We start from the raw sequence: 23,266 nt of genomic DNA, 5'->3' as shown, positions 1-23,266 counted from the left end.
CATTTCCTCTAATTTTCTTAAATTTTGAAGAAATTTTTATTATTTTTTTATGCTTCCAATAATAAAATATTTCTAATTTTTATGTATTATAAAGACTTTATATAAAGATATAAATTGACAGAAAAGCTAATATATTGACCGTTTCATAAGAGAGAAAAACTGATTTTAGTGATTTTTTCACAAAAATCAATGTATAGAATGGGCGCTTTAAAAAGCTTTTAAAAATGTTATTTGATAGGCAAATCATATTTTAAAATCATATTCTGAAACCCAAGTATCATATTATTAGTTCACATTAGTAAAAAAAATCCAACATTATTGTTATTGTTTTTAAAATGATAAAACAGACTCATTATATATATATAATCTGCAGCAATTCTGAATTGCGCAACATGTGATATTTTCCTACGCCAAAAATATAGTCCTTGTTCCATTCCAAACATTGATTACATTTTTCTATGCCAAGTTGTGTGATAGTAAAAAAGAAAGAAAAATATACTATTTTAATTTCCTTTCATCTTGATTTAACGAACAATTAATCAAATTTACGTTTGACAAGTTGAAAACCAGAAAAGACTCCTTCCTTAAGTAAAATTAAACTTCAAATTAACAATTTTGTTAGTGAAAATAAATCAAATCAATCTCTTATCAAAGCCATGTTACAACTTAATAGTTAGAATGTTAGAATGTTTGGCGGTGCTGACCCGAATGCGTCGGTGGTGTAGGAGACGGTGTCGCTCTGATTGTCCTGGTTCTTGCCGTACTGTTTACGGCTGCCGTCCTTCTTCATGATGGCTTCCAACTCCCTCTTCTTCTGACGTAACTCCTCCCTCAGCATCCGCTGCTTCCTCATCTTCCCGTACACCTCATCATTGGACGAAACTGGAGTAAAATGTACATGCATATATGGATAATCAGATTATTTACATTCATGAAGCATATTCAAAGTCACACTCTTACATACTTTAGATTCAAGCTATTCAATGCTAGAACCTGTTCAACACAGAAACACTGGTGTGGCTATATCATGACACTGGTTAGTGTGTGTTAGCCAACACACAGAAACACTGGTTTGGCTATATCATGACACTGGTTAGTGTGTGTTAGCCAATGTACAGAAACACTGGTGTGGCTATATCATGACACTGGTTAGTGTGTGTTAGCCAATGTACAGAAACACTGGTGTGGCTATATCATGACACTGGTTAGTGTGTGTTAGCCAACACACAGAAACACTGGTGTGACTATATCATGACACTGGTTAGTGTGTGTTAGCCAATGTACAGAAACACTGGTGTGGCTATATCATGACACTGGTTAGTGTGTGTTAGCCAATGTACAGAAACACTGGTGTGGCTATATCATGACACTGGTTAGTGTGTGTTAGCCAACATGTGATGACAGGGGCACTACTGTAGGTGTAAAGACTTACATGTGACAACAGGTACACTGGTACGAGTCCGCTCACTGCTGACTTCCTCTGTTGGGCCTGCTGAGGTCTCGGCTGTGTCCACAGGTTTACGAGTCTTCCTCTTCACCTCAGTCTCTTCTTCCTCTCCATCTTGTCCCTCCTCTCTCTCCTTGATAAAAGAATCAACCAATGGGAATCAATCAAGTCCTTTTTCAATGTTTTCTAATGTTACTGTAAATCATACATGTAATGTTCTTTAAATTGTACAAAAAAGGCTTTTATTTTACTAATTTAGACATCCTGGTTACACGATGATGACAATATACAGTCTGTATGTGCTCTTACAGATAGAGCTTCATACTGCTTTGTTTCTCCCGTGGCGGGGTTGCCTGACAGAGATCTTACCACTGAGAACCGGTCGTGCAGGGACTGTAACTCCTGCTGGATGGCCAGTAACTTGTGTCTCTCATCCCTCAGCTGCTCCAACTCCTGAAGCTGTTCTTGCATCTTGGCTTCATAGAAGGAATCCCTGCAAACAGAGGAAAAAACTGGGTCATATACAGTGAATTTGGCCAAGAACTCTATCTAGCATTTCTGGAGCGTAGCAGCTTGAGTAAAATCAAAACATTTCTAAATACGGTATTATGCTAACATGTCTGTGTATAGGTATATATAGAGATACACAGAATCAAATCTAAGGCTAATCTATTGAATAATCAATTTTTGCCCGACATGGTTCCCACTAAATATGATAAGTCTACAATATACAAGTCAATCCTTTACAAACAATTCTTCTCTCCCTATCACACTCTGTGAGATGCTTGTACATGAATATTCACGAACGCAAACACAACCCTCCACTTAAGGTAGTCCTATACATGGCACTAAATGGGCTCAATCATTAAAAGCTTAGCTTTAAATGATAAATATACATTCTAGCAATACATATACAAAAGAAAATATGTATGTTTACATGCTAGTTTGTTTGTTTTCTCCTCTCAGAAGGGTGTACCCCCTTGCGAAAATTATTGACAATTATGAAATTTGCCAGACGTCCGTTTTTCCTAAAAATAATTACCAATTTTGGGAAAATTAGAACTGAACATACAAAATAGAGTATAAATATTTATTTAAGCCATATCTCATCAATAATTTTGCGCAAATTTTTGTAAGTAAGTACGCTTTATGTACCTGATGTATCAAAAAAGAATACAAAAAAAGCAATGCTAGTATCGCGTTTGGTAATTTTTTTACTATTTTATGGACTCAAACTTAAATTCATGGTGTTTATTCTATAGATTGACATCTTAGAAAAAAGATTTGGTAAAATAAATCATATGTTGACGGATTACTTTTCACGCTATAAGCTCTAAACCAAGTAGACCCTGACAAAAAAATCCGTAAAAATCACATTTTGCTACAGTTTTCTGCCTAGATATGTCAACAATGTTAGATATCATTTAAACATTAATTAATTGACGATTGATTAAATTCGAAATAGCTTCTGTCTCTAAATTTAAACCGGTTTTAGTAAATGAAAAAGAAAAATTCGGGGGGGAGGGGGGGGGGGTGGGGGGTCAAAACAAAGAAGATATAAGCATACCTGAGATCCAGGTTAATCAGAAACTTCGTTTTTCATTTTACTTTAACAGAATCATTTCTATCTCTCATAGAATACATATATTACCGTTCTAATTGCTTATTATTGCCATTGTTTACAACAGCGATGTAGAGCAAAATCAATACCGGGTATCAAAAACGCTTTGTAAAAGTCGAACCAATATTGTAAAATCCGTATTATTACGTAGTGCGATACTTGGACTACTTTAATGGTTCCCCTACAGAACTTGCCTTTCTGCTTCGTTAGGCACCTCCCCCTCACTGGCTTCATTTTTGTCATCCTGCTCAGTGAAGCGTTGCGGAACTTCTTGCACAGCGGCGTTGGCGGCAGCAGCTAGTTCAGCCATACTCTCTTGAAATCCCTCGGGGAATCCTTCGGTCGTGTCTGGGTTATGCTGAACCAGAGACACAATCCCCTGAAGCTGCTTTAACTTCTCCTTGGCAGCTTTCAGTTTCCTGTTGTCAAATAAAAACATTGCTTTGTGTTTCACCAAGTATAAAAGAAATACAATGGACTTTTAACAAATATGCACATTTTTTAATATCATTCATGTAAACGTAGGTTTCATTTTTATTTAGTGTGGATGAAATAAGAGGAGTACATATACATGTCAATACAGTTTACTCCTGGCTCTCTGGATATGTTTTACTGCCCTTACCTGACTTTTTCCTGGATCTCGGGATCGTCCCCCCACGGTCCAAGGCTGGACAGGTTGGACTGGGTGTCTGAGCTGTCTGACTGGGAGCGGTTGTCCTCATCAGACTTGGACACTGTACTAGCCTGTAACTCCACCCCACCGCTGGCCTGGGCTTGTCTACAAAGTACAAACAGGTCTCATTTAAATGTATTCTCAATTACAACACACTCTAATATAGTACACTCTATTGTCCTTATAATGCACGCGTAAATTTGGATTCTTTATCATATTCTTTACTTATTCTATATTGCATAATTTTGCAGAGTCAGAATTTTTATTTTGAAGATTCAATGATCCTGTCAGTAGCTTACACAATGTTCTGGGCTGGTATTCCCTGTCCGTAGCCCTCGATCATGTTCTGGAATGCTGTTCTCTCATCCACTGCTGGCACTTCCCCATTAGCAGTAGAAGTCTGATAATACTGGACCAAGGACCTCAGCTGGTTCAGTCTCTCCTTCACCTCCTGAAGCTTTCTACAAAACATAATGATCATATTACCATGGTAATAATCAGTGGTTTTTTTGTTTTGCTTATACAAAATATAACAATTATTTTAACACAGTATAAACTAAGATGCCCATGGAATGGTTTACAGTTTTGTACAAGTACATGTATAAGATGTACTGACTGGAGTTTATCGCGGGCCTCCAGGATGCTCTGTAACTCCTGGGCCTCTGCAGCTGTCTGGTCAGCCTCCGCTAGCGCCGAAATCCCAGCGCTCAGACGCATGCCCGAGGATGAGGCATCAGGAGGGGGCAAACTTTCAGCTCCTGAAAAACAAGGTCAAATATAGTTGGAAGAAACGAAATTGTACACTTTTGAAAAGTTTACCCTTATTTTTCAAAATCATGTTTGATGTATTACTTAAACCTTTCAGTTGAACAAAGGATGGTTTTATAGTACCTTGTGCATTGTTAGCAGAGGCGTTGTTTAACTGTATCATGACCTCGCTCCTCTGGTCACGGAGAGAGTTGAGCTCCTGTAACAGGGAGTCCATCTTGTGCTTTTTGTCCTGTAGCTCCCTCAGCTTGCCCTGTAGCTGCTGTTTGTTCTCCTCCAGCGCCGAGCTTGCTGCCACCGCCGCAGCCTCCACCTCAGGGTTACTCTGTCTCTCCACCAAGTCAGTGTTCTGAAAATCAGTATATATATGATTATTCTGTCTCTCCACCAAGTCAGTGTTCTGAAAATCAGTATATATATGATTATTCTGTCTCTCCACCAAGTCAGTGTTCTGAAAATCAGTATATATATGATTATTCTGTCTCTCCACCAAGTCAGTGTTCTGAAAATCAGTCACTTGTGTGCTGTGTATTCTATTTAGCATTTTTGGCAGAATGTGGCTTCCACTAAATCAAGTACATCGCTAAATGCCATGCATATAGGTATAAAAAAGTCACATTCAGGAATACACTCATTCAAATCCACACTAACTTGTTCAAAAACTATTTTCTGCCAAATATCGTACAGTCTGAATATAATACGTTTACAGTACTTGTCTGCAAGTCAGTTATCTTATCTTCATAGGTGCACATACAAGTAATGTAGTTTTTTAAACAACATTATTTACTGAAATAAAATACTGATAGAATCAAATTAGTAAACTGATAAGTAACATATCATCCATAGCAATGCTCACCTGTTCTTTGAACTCATTTCTTAGGTAGTTTCTTCTAGCATTGAGTTCTGTGCCGGACTCCTGTCGTCCAGAGTTCTGTATTTCTACAGGAATCTCCACTGGAATATTCTGTGCTCCTCTTGCAGCTAAACCAATCATTCAATCATGTAGTGTACAACATGTGTAGTCTAATCAATCTGAGGTATACCACATGTAGCAGCATGTGTAACCTACCTTCATTTCCCCAGTTACGCGCTTCAGCTAATTTGTGCTCTGCGTCTCTCTGGATGGCAAGTAATGCAGCTTGTCTTCCTTTTAAAGCCTGCATCTTATCAACAAATAACAAAAATATAAAGGCTCGCATAATTTAAGTTAAAGCACATCACTCATATACCTTCAATACCTTTATCAACTACTATCGATTTTATCACTATGGAAAGTACTTTTGATCACAAAATATAAGGCCATTAAAGATTAATTCCTTGGTTCTCAGGCCCGCGTGCATCTGATTTAACATTGCACAGGGTTGTCTCTAAAAATTAAAGTAGAAGGAGGAAATGAAAAAGTAGAAGGGGGTCTGGGTCTGGGGGTCTTGCTTACAGCTACATTGTGTTAGAAATGCAAAAATAGCCGGGTAATTAAGGCATTATAGGTGGGGGAATTCCCCGCCTCCCGGGTCTTAGAGACAACCCTGATTGCACATTGCCCAATTTTATTATTATAAATGAATAAGAAAAAGTTCCAAGTGCGCTTACTTATTCCGGAAAAAAAATCCGGATTTAGGACCGCAATTTAGATACTCAAGTCAGTAAAATGCTTGACTTAATAAGAACATAATTGCAAACATCGTGATTCAGATTTAATATAACAAATTGCAAATGGCTGTTGAATCTAGACACGAGACGCTGTGGTTAAGGTATGATCGCGACAGCAATGATTTTAGTTTTGGTATATGAAGAAGAATGTCATTTATCCTGGAATTCATATAGGAAGAGAGTTCCAGCAGCTTGTAATATACTAAATATCCCATTATGCTTAACACATGGCTTTCTCAAGCCTCGTAACTGTGGTTTTCTTGAAGAACATGATGTCTTATTTATTTTATTAAGTTTGTGCTAATAACTCCTATACATTCATTGCAAGGTAATATCTATTTGCTTTAAAACATCGTTTTTGCCGCCCGACAGCATCTGTTTCTAAAAATGTTGGCCTGAGAACCAAGAGATTAATTTTTTTATGGTCTAACATGATTCCCCAGCATTTGTGCTGTGGTTGGGTTGTTGGGTGGGATAGGGGTAAGGGAGGGGGTGTTGGTGGGTGGGTGGGAGTTGATTTGCTGGGGCTGGCTCACCTGTTCCTGCTGCTCCTTGAGCTTCCTGAGCAGTCTCTCCTGTAACAGCAGTGCCTGGATCCCCTCCAGGTCTCCTCCAGCTGCGATCTCCTCCAGGTCAGCAAGCTGTCAACAACAAACAATGTCAACAATCAACAAACAATTTTTTGTAGTCACTGAAAATTATTTTGACACAGAGTTATCTCCTTATTAAAACATAGTGCATTGACAGTAACCTGTCAGTTCTTTTTGTAATTGACAGTGACTTGCATCTATCTCCTTCCAATCCTGTCTGGAACTGTCATCTGGATTATATCCCTGTATAGATTACTTACAGGTACAAACACTGACTTGCATCTATCTCCTCCCACTCCTGTCTGGAGCTGTAGTCTGGATTATATCCCTGTACAGATTACTTACAGGTACAAACACTGACTTACATCTATCTCCTCCCACTCCTGTCTGGAGCTGTAGTCTGGATTATATCCCTGTATAGAATACTTACAGGTACAAACACTGACTTGCATCTATCTCCTCCAACTCCTGTCTGGAGCTGTCTTCTGGATTATATCCCTGTATAGATTACTTACAGGTACTTACATCTATCTCCTCCCACTTCTGTCTGGAGCTGTCTTCTGGATTATATCCCTGTATAGATTACTTACAGGTACTTACATCTATCTCCTCCCACTCCTGTCTGGAGCTGTCTTCTGGATTATATCCTTGTATAGATTACTTATAGGTACAAACACTGACTTACATCTATATCCTCCCACTCCTGTCTGAAGCTGTCTTCTGGATTATATCCCTGTATAGATTACTTACAGGTACTTACATCTATCTCCTCCCACTTCTGTCTGGAGCTGTCTTCTGGATTATATCCCTGTATAGATTACTTACAGGTACTTACATCTATCTCCTCCCACTCCTGTCTGGAGCTGTCACCTGGATAATCTCCCTGTACAGATAACTTAGAGGTACAAACACTGACTTACATCTGTCTCCTCCCACTCCTGTCTGGAACTGTCATCTGGATTATCCACCAGTGTATTGTCCCTGTCTGACACTATTGAGTTCCTCTCCTGTTCCTCCTCCTCCTCCTCCTCATCTTCTTCTTCTTCCTCCTCCTCTCCTTCATCATCGCCCCCATTCTCAAACATTCCCAGCTTGTCCTCAATCCGAGGACGGGAGCCAGTGCTGCTCCTCCCGCGACTCAGCTGGTTATATAACATGTCCTCCAGGTTAGCCTGCAACAGTCATCCTGATTTATAACCAGTAAACAAGATCTCTCTCAGATTAGGTAAATTCTTTTTCAAATCCTTTGATTTTATTCATTTTTGATTTAGTTTTACCTCATTTTATGTAAGCTTTGTTAAACACAAACATCTTTCTTTACCCTAAACCGTGTACTCAGCAAAAGTTGTGTTATCATTATAATCATAGAAATACTCTGCGGAATTCTAACTATCTTTACATGTTTATCTACCTTTTTTGTAAATTAAAATCATGTGTGAATTTTAGTAAATTCCACATTTAAATTGAAGGAGAAATAAATGCAAAACAACAGTCATCAACACGCTGTTCTTCTTTCAGTCAATCAGTCAATACTAATCATCACTCAATGGTGACGTATAATATTAAAAAGAAAAGCAAGAATTAAGAATCTCTCTTCTCTCTCTCTCTCTCTCGCAAAGCAAAACTTTTTCCAGTAACAAACAACAAAGCAGAAATAAAACACTAAATTGTAGAACCAATTTAAACTTATAAAAACAACTAATTTCTCGGGCACGTTTGACTGCCAACAGACACTGAAAGCTTTGTATATCTAACAGTTTCAAAGAAAATACAGCAAAGTCTTCATTAAATTAGGTGTCAATTAATAAAGCAATCATATTCATAACTGCAGAAACATTAAGTTTGATATTCATAGCTGAATAAAATAAAAAGTTCAGTAGCATAGCCTTTTGCCAAACTTATATGAATTTCTTCTGCAAATAAGTAAATTATTTGTGAATTTTCTCCTTAAGTTATAGAAGAAAGCTCCATAGAATCATTCAAGTGCTTCATGTTTTAGGAACCCTCTTATATTTCAAACAAAAGGCTTGTGCAAATGACATCTATATTGCTACAATTAACATACCATCTGTCGACTCCTGGGATTCTGAGAAAGATCATAGTTTGTTTCAATTGTTTAAAAATCATTATTTCTAAATTCTCTCCATTCAAAACTGTTCTTGGTCTTATATTCCACAACCTAACTCTAATCCAAGAAATACACCACAAGTTTTTACAAGCACATTTCATCAATTTTTTAAACATCACAAAATTTATACAAAATTTAATTTTCATCCAAGTGTATTCAGTGACCTCGACCTGATAATATTAATAGTGCTAGCTACTTACTGAGGTGGCTTCTGATGTCTCTGACTGGAGGTCGAGGTCGACGGACTGGGTGTCCTCCGCGGACTCGGGGCGGGGCGTGGTGTCCCTCTGATTGACCAAGTCCAGGAATGAGCTGCTGTCTTCTTTGACCGACTGAAACAACAATTTTACAGATCAAGCCTCTAGTTACATTCATAACATTACTGACAATTCAGTTACTAACACAAGTCTATTTCTACAAAAAAAATTGCTTTTAAACTGCTGACAAACAGCTGCACCATCTGAAACAAGTTTCCAGGACACAATATACACTGTATATCTCATTCCTTTTAATTTCATGACGAATGTTACAACACCAAAGCAATAATTTTTCACTTTCAATACTGAAGGAAATTTAAAAATAAAAAAGTAAAACAAATCATGAAGTAGTGTACCAATAGCTGCTGAAGCAAAGACAAGTAGGCTCTTTCTTGTTCTTGCAAATTGTCCAATAGCTTTTTCAATTTCCCAACATCTTCTCCATTTTTCTACAACAAAAGAAATGACAGTAAATAATTTATCCAGTATAAGATATGCAAACTTTCTTTAAGATTCACCAATGGTATTACTTGGTTGCCCAATGGAGGCCCGAGTGCCTGTTACCTGGGAGCCAGACTTGTTAAGGGCGTCCATCATGGACTTTGCTTGTTTGATGTAGTCCCTGATCTGCATTAATCTCCCCACTATCTGACCACCGTCCGACTGAAACAGATCAATGTGTACAAAAAATACATCCTCTGACAATCAAGTATCAATATAACATCTAACCTTTTTCTAATCTTTAAAATTTTACTCAACAAAGCAGACAGCACGGACTGACAGAGACACCCTTACCCCATCTACTGCAGACTGCTCCCCTCGTCTGCTGTTAGTGTACATGCTTTGTGATCGACGGGTTTCCGTTTCTCGCGGCACTGCAAGTTCCTCACTAGAACGTGAGACATCCTGTCGCATGAAGTTAGGAATGTTGATTCGTCGCAGGGGCATATTCCTCTCATTGTTCTTCTCTCCTTCATTGCTTACCTGCTATACATAGGATCAACTTCATGTATAGAAACTCTATACATAGGATCAACTACACGTATACATAGGATCAACTACACATATACATAGGATCAACTACACGTATACATAGGATCAACTACACGTATAGAAACTCTAACCTGTTATCATTAATTGTTTCACAATTCTATGTAGTGCTGAAACGAATACCATAAATCAGTATTCGAATATTCGTGAGTGCTATTCGATTCGTATTCGAATATTCGTAGACGTCATAGACAATGTATTAAGCATATATGATAGTTTGTATTACTAAGTGGGTGTATGTGTAGACTGCTTAAACATGTCAGTTCGAAGTTGACACTTAATGCATGAGTATCCTATGAATTGGGTGCGCATTTAATTTTTAAGCAAATAATAATATACTGATTTTTTAAAAATCTCCATCAACTACAATCAAAAGATTTATTACTTCTTTAATAATATACTGCAGTCCTGACTCCTGGATGAGACCGATACGTTACTTCGTAAGTCAGTCCAAATATTTCCGCCATGTTTGATATAGTATTAAACAGAAAACTGATAACGCTCATAACTCCAGAAATCTTCTGTTTATTTAAAAAAACAAAACAAATTATATCGAGGTATCTTTTAAAAAAAACATTCGATGTACCTTTCGATATTAACTGTCCGTAGCTCACACTCGTTCAAACAGTTAAGCAATTTTTTTCTTCAGCGTCTGACATGAATTGAAAAATCCAGAATGTTTGTCTCCGTTCAATGTAAACCCTGCTTTTACTTTCAAGGTAAACAAGCATGGCGGAAGAGTCTATTACTGGGTTAAGTAATAGACTCTACCAAGCTTGGCAGTCATAGATGGCTTTATATTTACTTTCATTCCGAGTAAAATGAAATAACACGATGCTGCATAGTTTACAGTGCTTGATATGGGTGTTTAACATGTGATCGAATGTTCGAATGCTAAAAATACATTCGAATATTAGAAATTTACTATTCATTCGCGAATATTCGAACATTCGTTTCAGCACTAATTCTATGTTAATAATTTTAGATTCCATCAAAAAATACATCCAATATTCCTTAAAGTGAGCAATTAAGTGTAAATTACTGTAGTATTTTCTTACATAAATTAAGTTCTCTTTAAATTTACATTTTTCTTTTGCAAACTTTTATCTAAATTTAAAAGATATGACATACACTGAAAAAGTGTGTTCAAACAGAGTAACGGCAAGATTTCTTCAATGTTACACTTTAATTGTCATACAAAACCTCTTGGGTGATAAAAAACTTTTCAGCACCTAGAGATATTTTCTTCAAAAACTCTTGATCATGTTAGGAAACTATGCAGTTATGAACTCAAGTTAGATGATGGTTAAGTGTATGGAAAATCAAACAAATGAGTAAAAATAGTTATCAAGCCAAGACTAGCAAGCAAGAAAAAAGGAAGACATTTGAATATTTATGAGGATGTGTTTTTTCCTGTTAAACTCAAAGAACATCTCAATATCAGTGCCTTCATCTTCTATAATATATTAAAAATTACATGATATAAGAAAGTTGCATGCCTCCCCGCTCAGTGATACTTACATCTTCGTTATCACTGAAAGTTAATTGCTGACGGAGATTTTCGAGTGCTACCCTTTGTGAGGTTGGTGTGGATGGGGTTATTCGGGTGCGGGGGTAAGTAGAGGGCGTACGGCGGGTTTGGTCTGAGGGAGGTGGCGAGTCGAGACACAATGACTGCTCCCTCTCACGCTCAGGGTTGCCCTTCTTTCTGCGTTTAGTATTATCAATGGGAGCCTGGGGCTTCCAGTCAGAAAAGTCCTAGGTTGAAAATATTCTACATACACTAAGAGAAAGACGACACTAACTACATGCCTAAGCCTACCCTGACAGAGAGAAGAAGGTACACTACAAAGATATAATCCATTTCCTTTTATTTTCATTGAAAAAGGATTCTTTACATTGTTGGTTTTCTTTTACTGTGCAATAAATGAATTTCTTAAAGATCGGAAGTAATGTGCTGAGAAATTTTAATTAAATGGAGATGTTACCTAGCATAATAAATTGAATGAAATGTGTAATAAGGCAGATTATTTCAATGAATGGTGAAACTGCAAATATTAGACAAAAACCACTTCAAACAATTAAGTATTAAGTAACTGATAAAAACCACTTCAAAGGAATTAAAGTAATGACATTTTTTGTATTTTTGTAATGTAATTTTTTCTATATGAAATGAAATAAGAACTAATTTTTATGCTCTGTCTTTGAATAGAGAAGAAACAATATGATTTCAATATGATACAAAAGCTGTTGATGAAAATGGTAAATAAAATGAGAACGAGAATCGCTATAACATGAATGAACGTTCAAGGATTGAGAGAGGTGAGGGGGATATATACCCAGTTGTTAGGTCTGTGCTCCACAGGGTTACTGCTGTGATTGCTGATGTTGTCCTCCTTATCTGAGGCACTCGCAGTCCTCTGCCAGCCTCGCCTTGGTCGTGGGTCGGTGGATGCAGTCTTAAACGAATGATGCCCACCAGTTGCCATTTCACTATACAAGAGAAGAGTTTAACTTAAGTGTACAGTATGGAATAACCCAATGAGAAGGCTATATAAATGTACACATTCCACATTTTACCGTATATCCGGTTTTTCATTTTCATTTGCGTCAGTAATTTATTGCGATTTAAAAGGTTGCATATAGAAAATAATACAGAATATAATTTCTGCCTATTCAATAGTTTGCGATTTATAGTTTATCGCAGAAAAAGCAAAAATTTGAACATTGCAAAAAATACCAGATATACGGTATCTATATACTAGTCTCTGCTGAGATTTGACTAAGCTCTATGTTTTTTGTCCATTAACTCTATTAAAGACTTTCCAAGTTTTCAAATCAATGGAAAGTAATGTAAATGAAAATAATTGACTATGCAAACCAGATAAGTTTCAACAGTGCTTTAATCAGGGGATAAGATTAGATTCACATATATGTCTTATCAAATCATAAGATGGAAAATAAAAACATTAACATTAAGGAACCGATTATTTATAGACACTGAATAAAGTATAAATAGAAAATCTTTCAACTTATGAAATGGATAAGCACTGAGAAGAAATTTAAAATTCAGAATCACACACTTTTCTTCAACTATTTCTGAAGACACAACTTTAATGTTTTATAAACCAAAAGTATAATGTTTTAATGAAAAGTGTGCATAGGTTTTAAACATTTTTGAAACAAAAAATTGAAAAATAAGATTAATTCATTAAAAAATAAATTGGCCAGCTTTAAAACATCGGCAAAATCTAGGACAATGGGTAGCCAACTGCCTCCTAAAACTCCTCTTTTAATACCGAGTGCAGGATTAATGGTAACACGTATATATAAGAAAATCAGTGAAAAATGAAAGTTGAATCAGGGGTACTAAGGCCAAAAAAAATTTCTTCCAGCCCTGGGCGCCACCATACTGGCAGCCATTTTGTTTTTAAATAGTTAGTTCGATCATTGATTGACTGGTACTTATCGATGATTATTGCCCCTTACCTCGATTAAAATGTTCCAGTGTTTCAATAGAAGGTAATTTGAATTAAAAGAAATAAAAGATAACACCAGATAAGTTTCAACAGTGCTTCAATCTAGAAACACAACTAGTAAGTTCTATGTATGTCTTATCAAATTATCAGATGGAAAATAAAAACATTAACATCAAGGAACTGATCTCTTAGATACTGAATCAAGTATTCAATTTTATTACCGAGGCAGTTATAAGAATTAAATTGATAAACAATGTAAGAAGAAATTTAAAAAAAATTAAGAATAACATAACTCTCTTCGGCTATTTCCGAAGACAAATCGTGTACGTTTTACGTTTGAAACATGACGTCATAATGGAGATTGAGCACGCGACATTTAGTTAAACTTTGGCTAATGATTTGAGTAGGCAACCAGGCGGATCCTACTGTGTGCGTTTCAAATTAATTTTGTTCTACAAAAATCAAACTGCTTTGTGTTAAATCTGCGCTCGGTCCAATGGTCACAACGTTTACATAATATTGTTTATATGACATAAACTCATGAAAATATAATATTTTGAATGTTTTGGTAATAGGTTTTAGCTGTTTATATTTTGATATAATAGATTATTAGAAAGATATACTGATATAAACTGGGAACACTTTACAATAAGGACCGCAAGATTTCGATCAGTTGCCAATCTCTGTTATTTATGTCTCTGTGTAAACTGAGCAGCAACGCTTTACGAAGCTTTATGATTTGAGTAGGCAGGCGGATCCTACAGTCTGCATTTCAAACGATAAATATCTACGCTCAACCAAACAGTCACACCGTTAACATATTATAGCGAGCGCAGCTCGCCGGCGCGCAGCGCCGGCGCGAAGCGAGCTCTACCGGCAAGGCGTGTGTGAATAGAAAATTCGGACTAGTTGCACATTCATTCAAAGGATTTTTTTGGCGTCAGTAAATCGGACCAGTAATGCATCGTTTTAATCGTCCCAGTAGTTCCCTGTAATCATGGCAATTTTTATCACTTCACACTCTCACGAGAATCAGCAAGATAAATTTAGACAGTAAAAACAATAACGATATAAGCGACATACAGTCAATGTTACCTCTAAAGTTCACCTCAGTACACTTTCAATCAAAAATAATCGTGTGACGTCACAAACGTTTACACATTGATCCGATATATTTTTTCGGAGTCAGTAAATTTTGACCCACAATTCATAGTACCAATGGTTTCCAACCTCACGTTCCAACATCACGTTCTCCCGAGAATCAAAGTAAAACCTTTGAAAAGCTTATAAGATGTGTAATTTTAAGAACATCATGCTTTTTAAGTAAATAAAACAGTATACTTTGCATACTTTTATTTCTCAGGGGAGTTTTGAAGAGTAAGACGACACTTAACCAACGTCAGCTTTGACGTCACAATAAGCACTGATAAGGGGAAATTACTCTAATTGAAGTTATTGTAAATCTGCTGAAATGACCAAAATCCTCTCAAAATCTTGCAAAGGCTAAGATAAAGAACAGCTGACGAATAAGGACATTTCTTCAGATACAGGAAACAGTTGTAAATTGCACTAATTTGGATGAATGCTCACAAATATTTTATTCACTATAATTACGGTAATTTCCTGAAACGTTACTTTATACGTAGCAGCGCCTTTTTTTAAAGGGGGTGGGTGGGTGGATGGCAGCCTCATCCAAAAAATCTTTGCAAGCAAAAAGAAAAATAAATCATGAAAATTCTAATCCCTCAGCTCTTTAGCAGTTCAATGGTTTCTTTATTTTCACTTCCATTTATTACATGCAGGGGGGGGGGGGGGGGGGCAACACCATGTTCTTTTAACATGATAAGCAAATATTTTTAAGCATAAATTAAAAATAAAATTAAACATTAATTATTTTTTTTTAAGTGGAGGGGCAAATCCATATCAATCAATCATAATCACAATCACTTTAAAAGAGGAGATGCAGTGCAATGAATATTTATATATTAAAATCTTTATTATTTAACAACATTGTATCTGAGATTAAACTATTGTTCTACATATAAATAAATAAATTATAACAAATCTTATAAACTAGGAATAATGAAAATTTACTGAAAAATAGGTATGTTTTATTTTTTGGCATTCAAATTTCACGTTGTTAATTTTATTTTATTAATTTATTATAATTCATTGTTTGATCACATGCTGTGCTCGCCCCAACGGTCGCACCGTAAAACATATTATTTTTAAATATTTATACAATGGATTTCATTTGCATGTTTTTATATGGTGACGGATTCCGAGAAAATTCGGTCTGCATGTAGATAAGTTTATTTTACTTGAATTGTAATACACTTAAATTCCATTAAAGAACAAAAAATCTGTATAACAAACAAAATTTGGTAGACATTGTGGTAAGATATACTTCAAAAATCAATATACATATCTGTTAGTGCAAGCGGTTACATGCCGAAACTGGGACCGAAAATAACCGTAAGCGTGCACAAGTTTCTCATTCAAAAATTAATGACAGCAAAATCTGCTGTACAGATTGATTGAATAAGTGAAATAAGCACACAAACAACATGTGCAATCAGTTGCTTCTTACATTTTGTCTGATGTAAATTCAAATTAAGTGTTTCTGCATTACTGCTCAGCGTTCAGCAGAAATTCCATGGAAGCCATTTTGACGCTGCGGATGAATTGCTAAAAATTTTTCAAAAACAATATTTCAAATATTTTGGAATGATATCAAAATTTTGGCAATGTTGCACTCTGAAAAATAATAGTATATTCATATTTAATTTCAAAAAATTAATTTAGCTTTATAATAACTTTGTATTATGAGTTATATTCATTGTCGGAAGCTTTTTTACTAATTTATATTGTCGATCCCGATCTAAAATACGCCTGCTTGTTGAAAAGAGTGATCGTATAAAATATAAGTACATTAAAACACTGAGACTTAGAAACAAATAGTCAGAAGAAACTTGTACTGTCAAGTTTCAGTTTATTTTTCACTCAACGCCATATAATGGTACAAGAGGTACATAAAGAAGACCAAACATATTTACATATATACAATATAGTTGTAAAGGTCAAGAAAGTAATTTAAGTGGGGTGAACGAACAGTGTGATTAATTTTTGAAATAAAGAAACACAATTTTCTTAATGTAATATAATTAACTGAAGACATGATTTCATAGAACTTTTTAGTGTTATGAGAAGAACAGTGATATGTATCTAAAAACTGACTTCTTTATTTACTTAATGCCTTGCATTTTAATATAACATGAAATTCATCACCAATTTTGTTACAATTACACAAATTACAATAACGTTTACTTCTTTCATCAGTACCCCCACCTTCCTATTTCGACAGGAAGATGATGAATTGTAGTTCTAAACTTCACTAATATTTTTCTTAATTTACTGGGTAACAAGAGTAAGTAGCGTTCATATTCAAAATTTATTTTAAATATTCTACATATAACACCCTTAGTCGATTCCTGAATATTGTTATGCCATTTTTGTAAAAATTGATCTCTTAACCTTTGGTTTTAAATAGTTGTCTTAATCCAGCTGGAGTTATAATGGTATGATTCATGATCACACCATACATATGAGAGTCCACATTTGTCTAAAACATTTTTTAAAGAGCATAGACACGGATTTAATATTTGTCCCTTATCAAAAAATATAGGTACATAGTTACATACATGCATGTGATTTTGCTTATTTTGTTTTCACTGCTGTTGATAATGTTGGCACAGAATGAAATCATTCTAGTAAAAATGATCATATACAGAGGAAATCGTCCAGTTTCACCATATACCATGTAACTATATAGGTGTACAGCTTTTCAGATTAAGTGTATGTTTCAAATATTTTAAATGGACACGTTCAATAATCTCTTTATTTTCATAACCCCAAACTTCACATGCACAAAATAAAACTTGTACAACAATTTTATCAAATAAATCTAATTGACAATCGATAGGTAAATTAAAAGTTCTAATCTTCCTTATAACTCCGTACATGGATTTCTGTACTTGCTCACATAACCGTTTTTTTTTTTGCTTTGAAAAATGAACCTGTTCTTGAGAAAATTACACCAAGATAATTAAATTCCTTAACTATTTCAATAGGTAAACAATTTTTGTTTTACTAATATTCACAGTAAGTTTCCACCTATCACAGTATCTATAAAATTCAATATTTACATTTTCAACTGTCTTTGTCTGTGATAACATTACGAATCAATTTTGAACCCTAAAACCCAATAACTTCATAAAACATGAGCGATACAAAAGGAGCGTGTCTTATAGCATAACCGAGATACGGTATTGGCTGCGACGCGTAGTAATACTTAGTATGTGTTACATAAACAATATAGTGGTTTTAAAATAATGTTGTTTTAAAGTGAACATATTGGAAATAATATAAATATAAGTAATAAGGAATCATTCTTTGAATATTATGAGGTGATAATTTCGGTCGGGGCGTGGTCAAATCTAATAATTAAAGCCCTGGGCTTTATTAGATTTGATCACGCCCCGACCGAAATTATCACCTCATTATGCTCAAAGAATGATTCCAAACTGTATATCATTTGCAGACTCAGCTAAAATAACAGTATCGTCTGCATAAAACATGCAGGATAAACATTTTTAAATATAAAAAAGTTCTTCTTCAATTCCCTCAGCAATTGTAGACAAGCCAGTTACATTTTTATTTAACAAATAATCTTCTAGATCATTAATATACAAGGAAAACAAAAATGGAGATAAATTTTCTCCTTGTCGTACACCGACATTACAAATTAAAAGATCAGATGAAAAACCATTAATACATATTTTTGATTTTATACCTTTGTACATATTTTTTATGTAATACTATGTAAAACATTTACCATTTATTCCACTTTATGAAGTTTGTACCAGAGCCCATCCCTCCATACTGTATCAAAAGCTTGTTTGAAATCTACAAATGCGCAGAATATAATTTCGTTTTGCTGTTGATCAGTGTATGACTTAAAAACTGCAGAACTAGAATATTGTCAAGTGTGGAAATCCCTTTCCTAAATCCCGCCTGACTTTCTTTAATAAGTGATATATCATCTGCCAAATGTTCAATGCGTGTACCAAAAATATTAGTAAATACTTTCCCTAAGCAAATTAATAAAGTGATTGGTCGTATTACGTGTACACTGTCTAATTACAGGGGCGCTGTTGTATTACATGGATACTGCCGTATTGTGTGTACACTAATTACAGGGGCGCTGTTGTATTACATGGATACTGCCGTATTGTGTGTACACTAATTACAGGGGCGCTGTTGTATTACATGGACACTGCCGTATTACGTGTACACTGTCTAATTACAGGGGCGCTGTTGTATTACATGGATACTGCCGTATTGTGTGTACACTAATTACAGGGGCGCTGTTGTATTACATGGATACTGCCGTATTACGTGTACACTGTCTAATTACAGGGGCGCTGTTGTATTACATGGATACTGCCGTATTGTGTGTACACTAATTACAGGGGCGCTGTTGTATTACATGGACACTGCCGTATTACGTGTACACTGTCTAATTACAGGGGCGCTGTTGTATTACATGGATATTGCCGTATTGTGTGTACACTAATTACAGGGGCGCTGTTGTATTACATGGATACTGTCGTATTACGTGTACACTGTCTGATTACAGGGGCGCTGTTGTATTACATGGATACTTTCGTATTACGTGTACACTGTCTGATTAAAGGGGCGCTGTTGTATTACATGGATACTGTCGTATTACGTGTACACTGTCTGATTACAGGGGCGCTGTTGTATTACATGGATACTGTCGTATTACGTGTATACTGTCTAATTACAGGGGCGCTGTTGTATTACATGGATACTGCCGTATTGCGTGTACACTAATTACAAGGGCGCAGTTGTATTACATGGACACTGCCGTATTACTTGTACACTGTCTAATTACAGGGGCGCTGTTGTATTACATGGATACTTTCGTATTACGTGTACACTGTCTGAATAAAGGGGCGCTGTTGTATTACATGGATACTGTCGTATTACGTGTACACTGTCTGATTACAGGGGCGCTGTTGTATTACATGGATACTGTCGTATTACGTGTATACTGTCTGCTTACAGGGGCGCTGTTGTATTACATGGATACTGTCGTATTACGTGTATACTGTCTAATTACAGGGGCGCTGTTGTATTACATGGATACTGCCGTATTGCGTGTACACTAATTACAAGGGTGCAGTTGTATTACATGGACACTGCCGTATTACGTGTACACTGTCTGATTACAGGGGCGCTGTTGTATTACATGGATACTTTCGTATTACGTGTACACTGTCTGAATAAAGGGGCGCTGTTGTATTACATGGATACTGTCGTATTACGTGTACACTGTCTGATTACAGGGGCGCTGTTGTATTACATGGATACTGTCGTATTACGTGTATACTGTCTAATTACAGGGGCGCTGTTGTATTACATGGATACTGCCGTATTGCGTGTACACTAATTACAAGGGCGCAGTTGTATTACATGGACACTGCCGTATTACGTGTACACTGTCTAATTACAGGGGCGCTGTTGTATTACATGGACACTGCCGTATTACGTGTACACTGTCTAATTACAGGGGCGCTGTTGTATTACATGGATACTGCCGTATTACCTGTACACTGTCTAATTGCAGGGGCGCTGTTGTATTACATGGACACTGCCGTATTACCTGTACACTGTCTAATAACAGGGGCGCTGTTGTATTACATGGATACTGCCGTATTACGTGTACACTGTCTAATTACAGGGGTGCTGTTGTATTACATGGATACTGTCGTATTACGTGTACACTGTCGAGTTATGGAGACATTGTCGTATTACACTGGGTACTGTTGTATTACAACCGATATACTTTACATTGACATGCAGTTATTGACTGGGTATGAGGGCATATGGTTTGTTTTATTCATTTAGTCATTTTTATTTATTCTCATATTGTATAAAACAACATAGAGAAAATATATATTACAGACAATATTGAACAAAAAAGCAATAGTGTACACTGTACACATCCGCTTAATTGTAGAGTTGACTCGATAAAATTACATAGGTTGTTATATAATAACAGCTATTTTTTTTTTACATGAATTCAAAAAAATGTAAAAGCATTTGGTCGTCTAAAATACATTGATGGTATTTGTCGGACATAAATGTTGCCCAAGGCCAAAATCAGCTGTTTGCTATACCCTTCACTACAATGCATGTACAATGTATATCATTTCTAGTGTATAGCTGGGTCGTGACGATTTGTTATACCCTTCACTACAATGCATGTATACTATTTCTAGTGTATAGCTGGGTCGTGAATCAACGTCTCTGGATCCCCGCATATTACACAATATCGACATTATCTCTAATAGCTGTATACATGAACTCTGTCATAGTACTACATACATGTACATAATACATAATTAAATGTAGGAGAGGCTAGTAAACAAAAATACAATTTGCAAAAGCAGTATGATCGGGTTTTGAGTTTTATTTTTTGCTGTGTATCGCTGCGAAAATATACTCAAACAATCAACACCATGTCCTGTTTTATTCCATTTTGTAATCTCCAACTGACAATGACAATTTCTTTATTCTCTGAACTGCATAAATAACAGTGTTGAGAAGAACCAATTGAACAATAATACATATAATACATATAATACATATAATACATATAATACATATAATACATATAATACATATAATACATATAATACATTGCACACAATGGAGAGTGAAAATACAAAAGTGAAAAAAGGAGAAAGGAAAAAAGTATGATTGACAGTTAACCTAGAGAGCTAACTTTCTCGAACTTTAATTAATTTACACAGATTAATCAACAGTACTTTATTATAAGTATTAAATAGTTGTTGAAATGTAAACATTTGGTTGTGTGTAGAAATATGAAGGTATGCTAAAAACTCTCTTATCTTTAATGGTTAGATCTGCAGGCACGTAGCATCGTTTTTTAAAGTGGGGGGGGGGGCAGACTCATCCAAAAATCTTGATTTGACTTTCCCAAAATCTTCAAAGGTGGGGGGGGGGGGGTGAAGTAGTGTATAACTTCAATTTCAATCTTGATTTTCATATCAATTTTTAACATCCTCCCTCCCAAAAAAGTTGGGGGGGGGGAGGGACAACTCCATGATAATTCAATTTTTTATATGTAAATTTTAAAAATTTAGTTGCTGCGAGAAAAAGTGTCGGGGGGGGATCCCCCTCCCCCCCCCCCCCCCCCCCCCCCGATGCTACGTGCCTTATCTGCACAATGAATTAAATTAATTTATCATAGGTACCAGAACACGTGTTATATGTTTTGCTTCTATATATATCTGAACCTTTAGCCATTAGCTACTATTTATAGCGTATAACCTGTATAACAGGTATTCAAGTTGAGCACGATCTTAACTCATTCGGAGGCTTTTCTTTGCCGCATTTACACAATCCCCACCCACTTATTATTTTAATGACATCTAAAAATCAAAGGACAGTGCATAATAAAATGTAATTTGCTTTATTTCAGAAAGAAGTTTAAAGAATCTCTATAATTTATGTATTTGTGCGTGTAAATAAATGCAGCAAATAAGCGCTTCCTTCACTGATCATGTGTTTTTGTTATTATTGTAAATAATTTATGTTCGGTTGAGTAAAACGAATAAGAACATGGATAACGAAATTCATCTCCTATCCTATCTACAAATGTACATCGTTGACAAATGCTAGCGATGTTGGCGAATTTATCTAATGAGTACAAATCATCACAGAATTTGCTGTTTTATAGACATTTACACTGAGGGAGAATGAACGTCAAGAGTAGATATAGATGGGACGGGTGGAGCGGAGGTAGGGAGGGTTCGGACTCACCCCCCCCCCCACACACATGTATATACATAGCATCATATACAGTGTATACGTCATGTGTTAACTGCACGTTTGCGTTGTTTATGTTTACGTGAATACATGCGCATGTTTGTATCATAATACCGGACATTTAGACATAAACTAATTATGTAATGTACTATATATTTGCAACGTTCATTAGGGATAGCAGTGGCATTGTAATACATGAATTGTAATACACTTAAATTCCATTAAAGAACAAAAAATCTGTATAACAAACAAAATTTGGTAGACATTGTGGTAAGATATACTTCAAAAATCAATATACATATCTGTTAGTGCAAGCGGTTACATGCCGAAACTGGGACCGAAAATAACCGTAAGCGTGCACAAGTTTCTCATTCAAAAATTAATGACAGCAAAATCTGCTGTACAGATTGATTGAATAAGTGAAATAAGCACACAAACAACATGTGCAATCAGTTGCTTCTTACATTTTGTCTGATGTAAATTCAAATTAAGTGTTTCTGCATTACTGCTCAGCGTTCAGCAGAAATTCCATGGAAGCCATTTTGACGCTGCGGATGAATTGCTAAAAATTTTTCAAAAACAATATTTCAAATATTTTGGAATGATATCAAAATTTTGGCAATGTTGCACTCTGAAAAATAATAGTATATTCATATTTAATTT

The 23,266-nt window shown here is 35.7% G+C and overlaps 1 protein-coding gene across 7 annotated transcripts in view; it reads right to left on the bottom strand.

Moving 5' to 3' along the window:
• Nucleotides 1-16,342, bottom strand: part of LOC128192717 (pericentriolar material 1 protein-like) — a 28,796-nt gene extending 12,454 nt beyond the window's left edge. For 2 of the 7 annotated variants that reach the window (XM_052865630.1, XM_052865633.1), the window contains exons 1-20: nucleotides 16,254-16,342; nucleotides 12,524-12,677; nucleotides 11,706-11,942; nucleotides 9,930-10,121; nucleotides 9,699-9,797; nucleotides 9,491-9,583; nucleotides 9,078-9,209; nucleotides 8,815-8,835; nucleotides 7,670-7,921; nucleotides 6,696-6,800; nucleotides 5,579-5,672; nucleotides 5,366-5,490; nucleotides 4,633-4,858; nucleotides 4,358-4,499; nucleotides 4,041-4,202; nucleotides 3,691-3,846; nucleotides 3,263-3,487; nucleotides 1,817-1,940; nucleotides 1,433-1,580; nucleotides 705-882 (exon numbers count right to left, since the gene is read on the bottom strand). In XM_052865630.1, the coding sequence (XP_052721590.1) occupies nucleotides 705-882; nucleotides 1,433-1,580; nucleotides 1,817-1,940; nucleotides 3,263-3,487; nucleotides 3,691-3,846; nucleotides 4,041-4,202; nucleotides 4,358-4,499; nucleotides 4,633-4,858; nucleotides 5,366-5,490; nucleotides 5,579-5,672; nucleotides 6,696-6,800; nucleotides 7,670-7,921; nucleotides 8,815-8,835; nucleotides 9,078-9,209; nucleotides 9,491-9,583; nucleotides 9,699-9,797; nucleotides 9,930-10,121; nucleotides 11,706-11,942; nucleotides 12,524-12,673 (2,861 nt within the window). In that variant the 5' untranslated portion in view covers nucleotides 12,674-12,677; nucleotides 16,254-16,342. The remainder of the gene's footprint in view (nucleotides 1-704; nucleotides 883-1,432; nucleotides 1,581-1,816; nucleotides 1,941-3,262; nucleotides 3,488-3,690; nucleotides 3,847-4,040; nucleotides 4,203-4,357; nucleotides 4,500-4,632; nucleotides 4,859-5,365; nucleotides 5,491-5,578; nucleotides 5,673-6,695; nucleotides 6,801-7,669; nucleotides 7,922-8,814; nucleotides 8,836-9,077; nucleotides 9,210-9,490; nucleotides 9,584-9,698; nucleotides 9,798-9,929; nucleotides 10,122-11,705; nucleotides 11,943-12,523; nucleotides 12,678-16,253) is intronic. The other 5 variants (XM_052865632.1, XM_052865631.1, XM_052865634.1 and 2 more) reach the window with 5 other exon arrangements.
• Nucleotides 16,343-23,266: the final 6,924 nt, after the last annotated feature.

Source organism: Crassostrea angulata, chromosome 7, assembly GCF_025612915.1.
Source record: "Crassostrea angulata isolate pt1a10 chromosome 7, ASM2561291v2, whole genome shotgun sequence".
In the NCBI taxonomy this organism is placed as follows: Eukaryota; Metazoa; Mollusca; class Bivalvia; order Ostreida; family Ostreidae; genus Magallana; species Magallana angulata.
The sequence above is the reverse complement of the archived record's forward strand: the minus strand, read 5'-3'. Positions and strand labels throughout refer to the sequence as shown.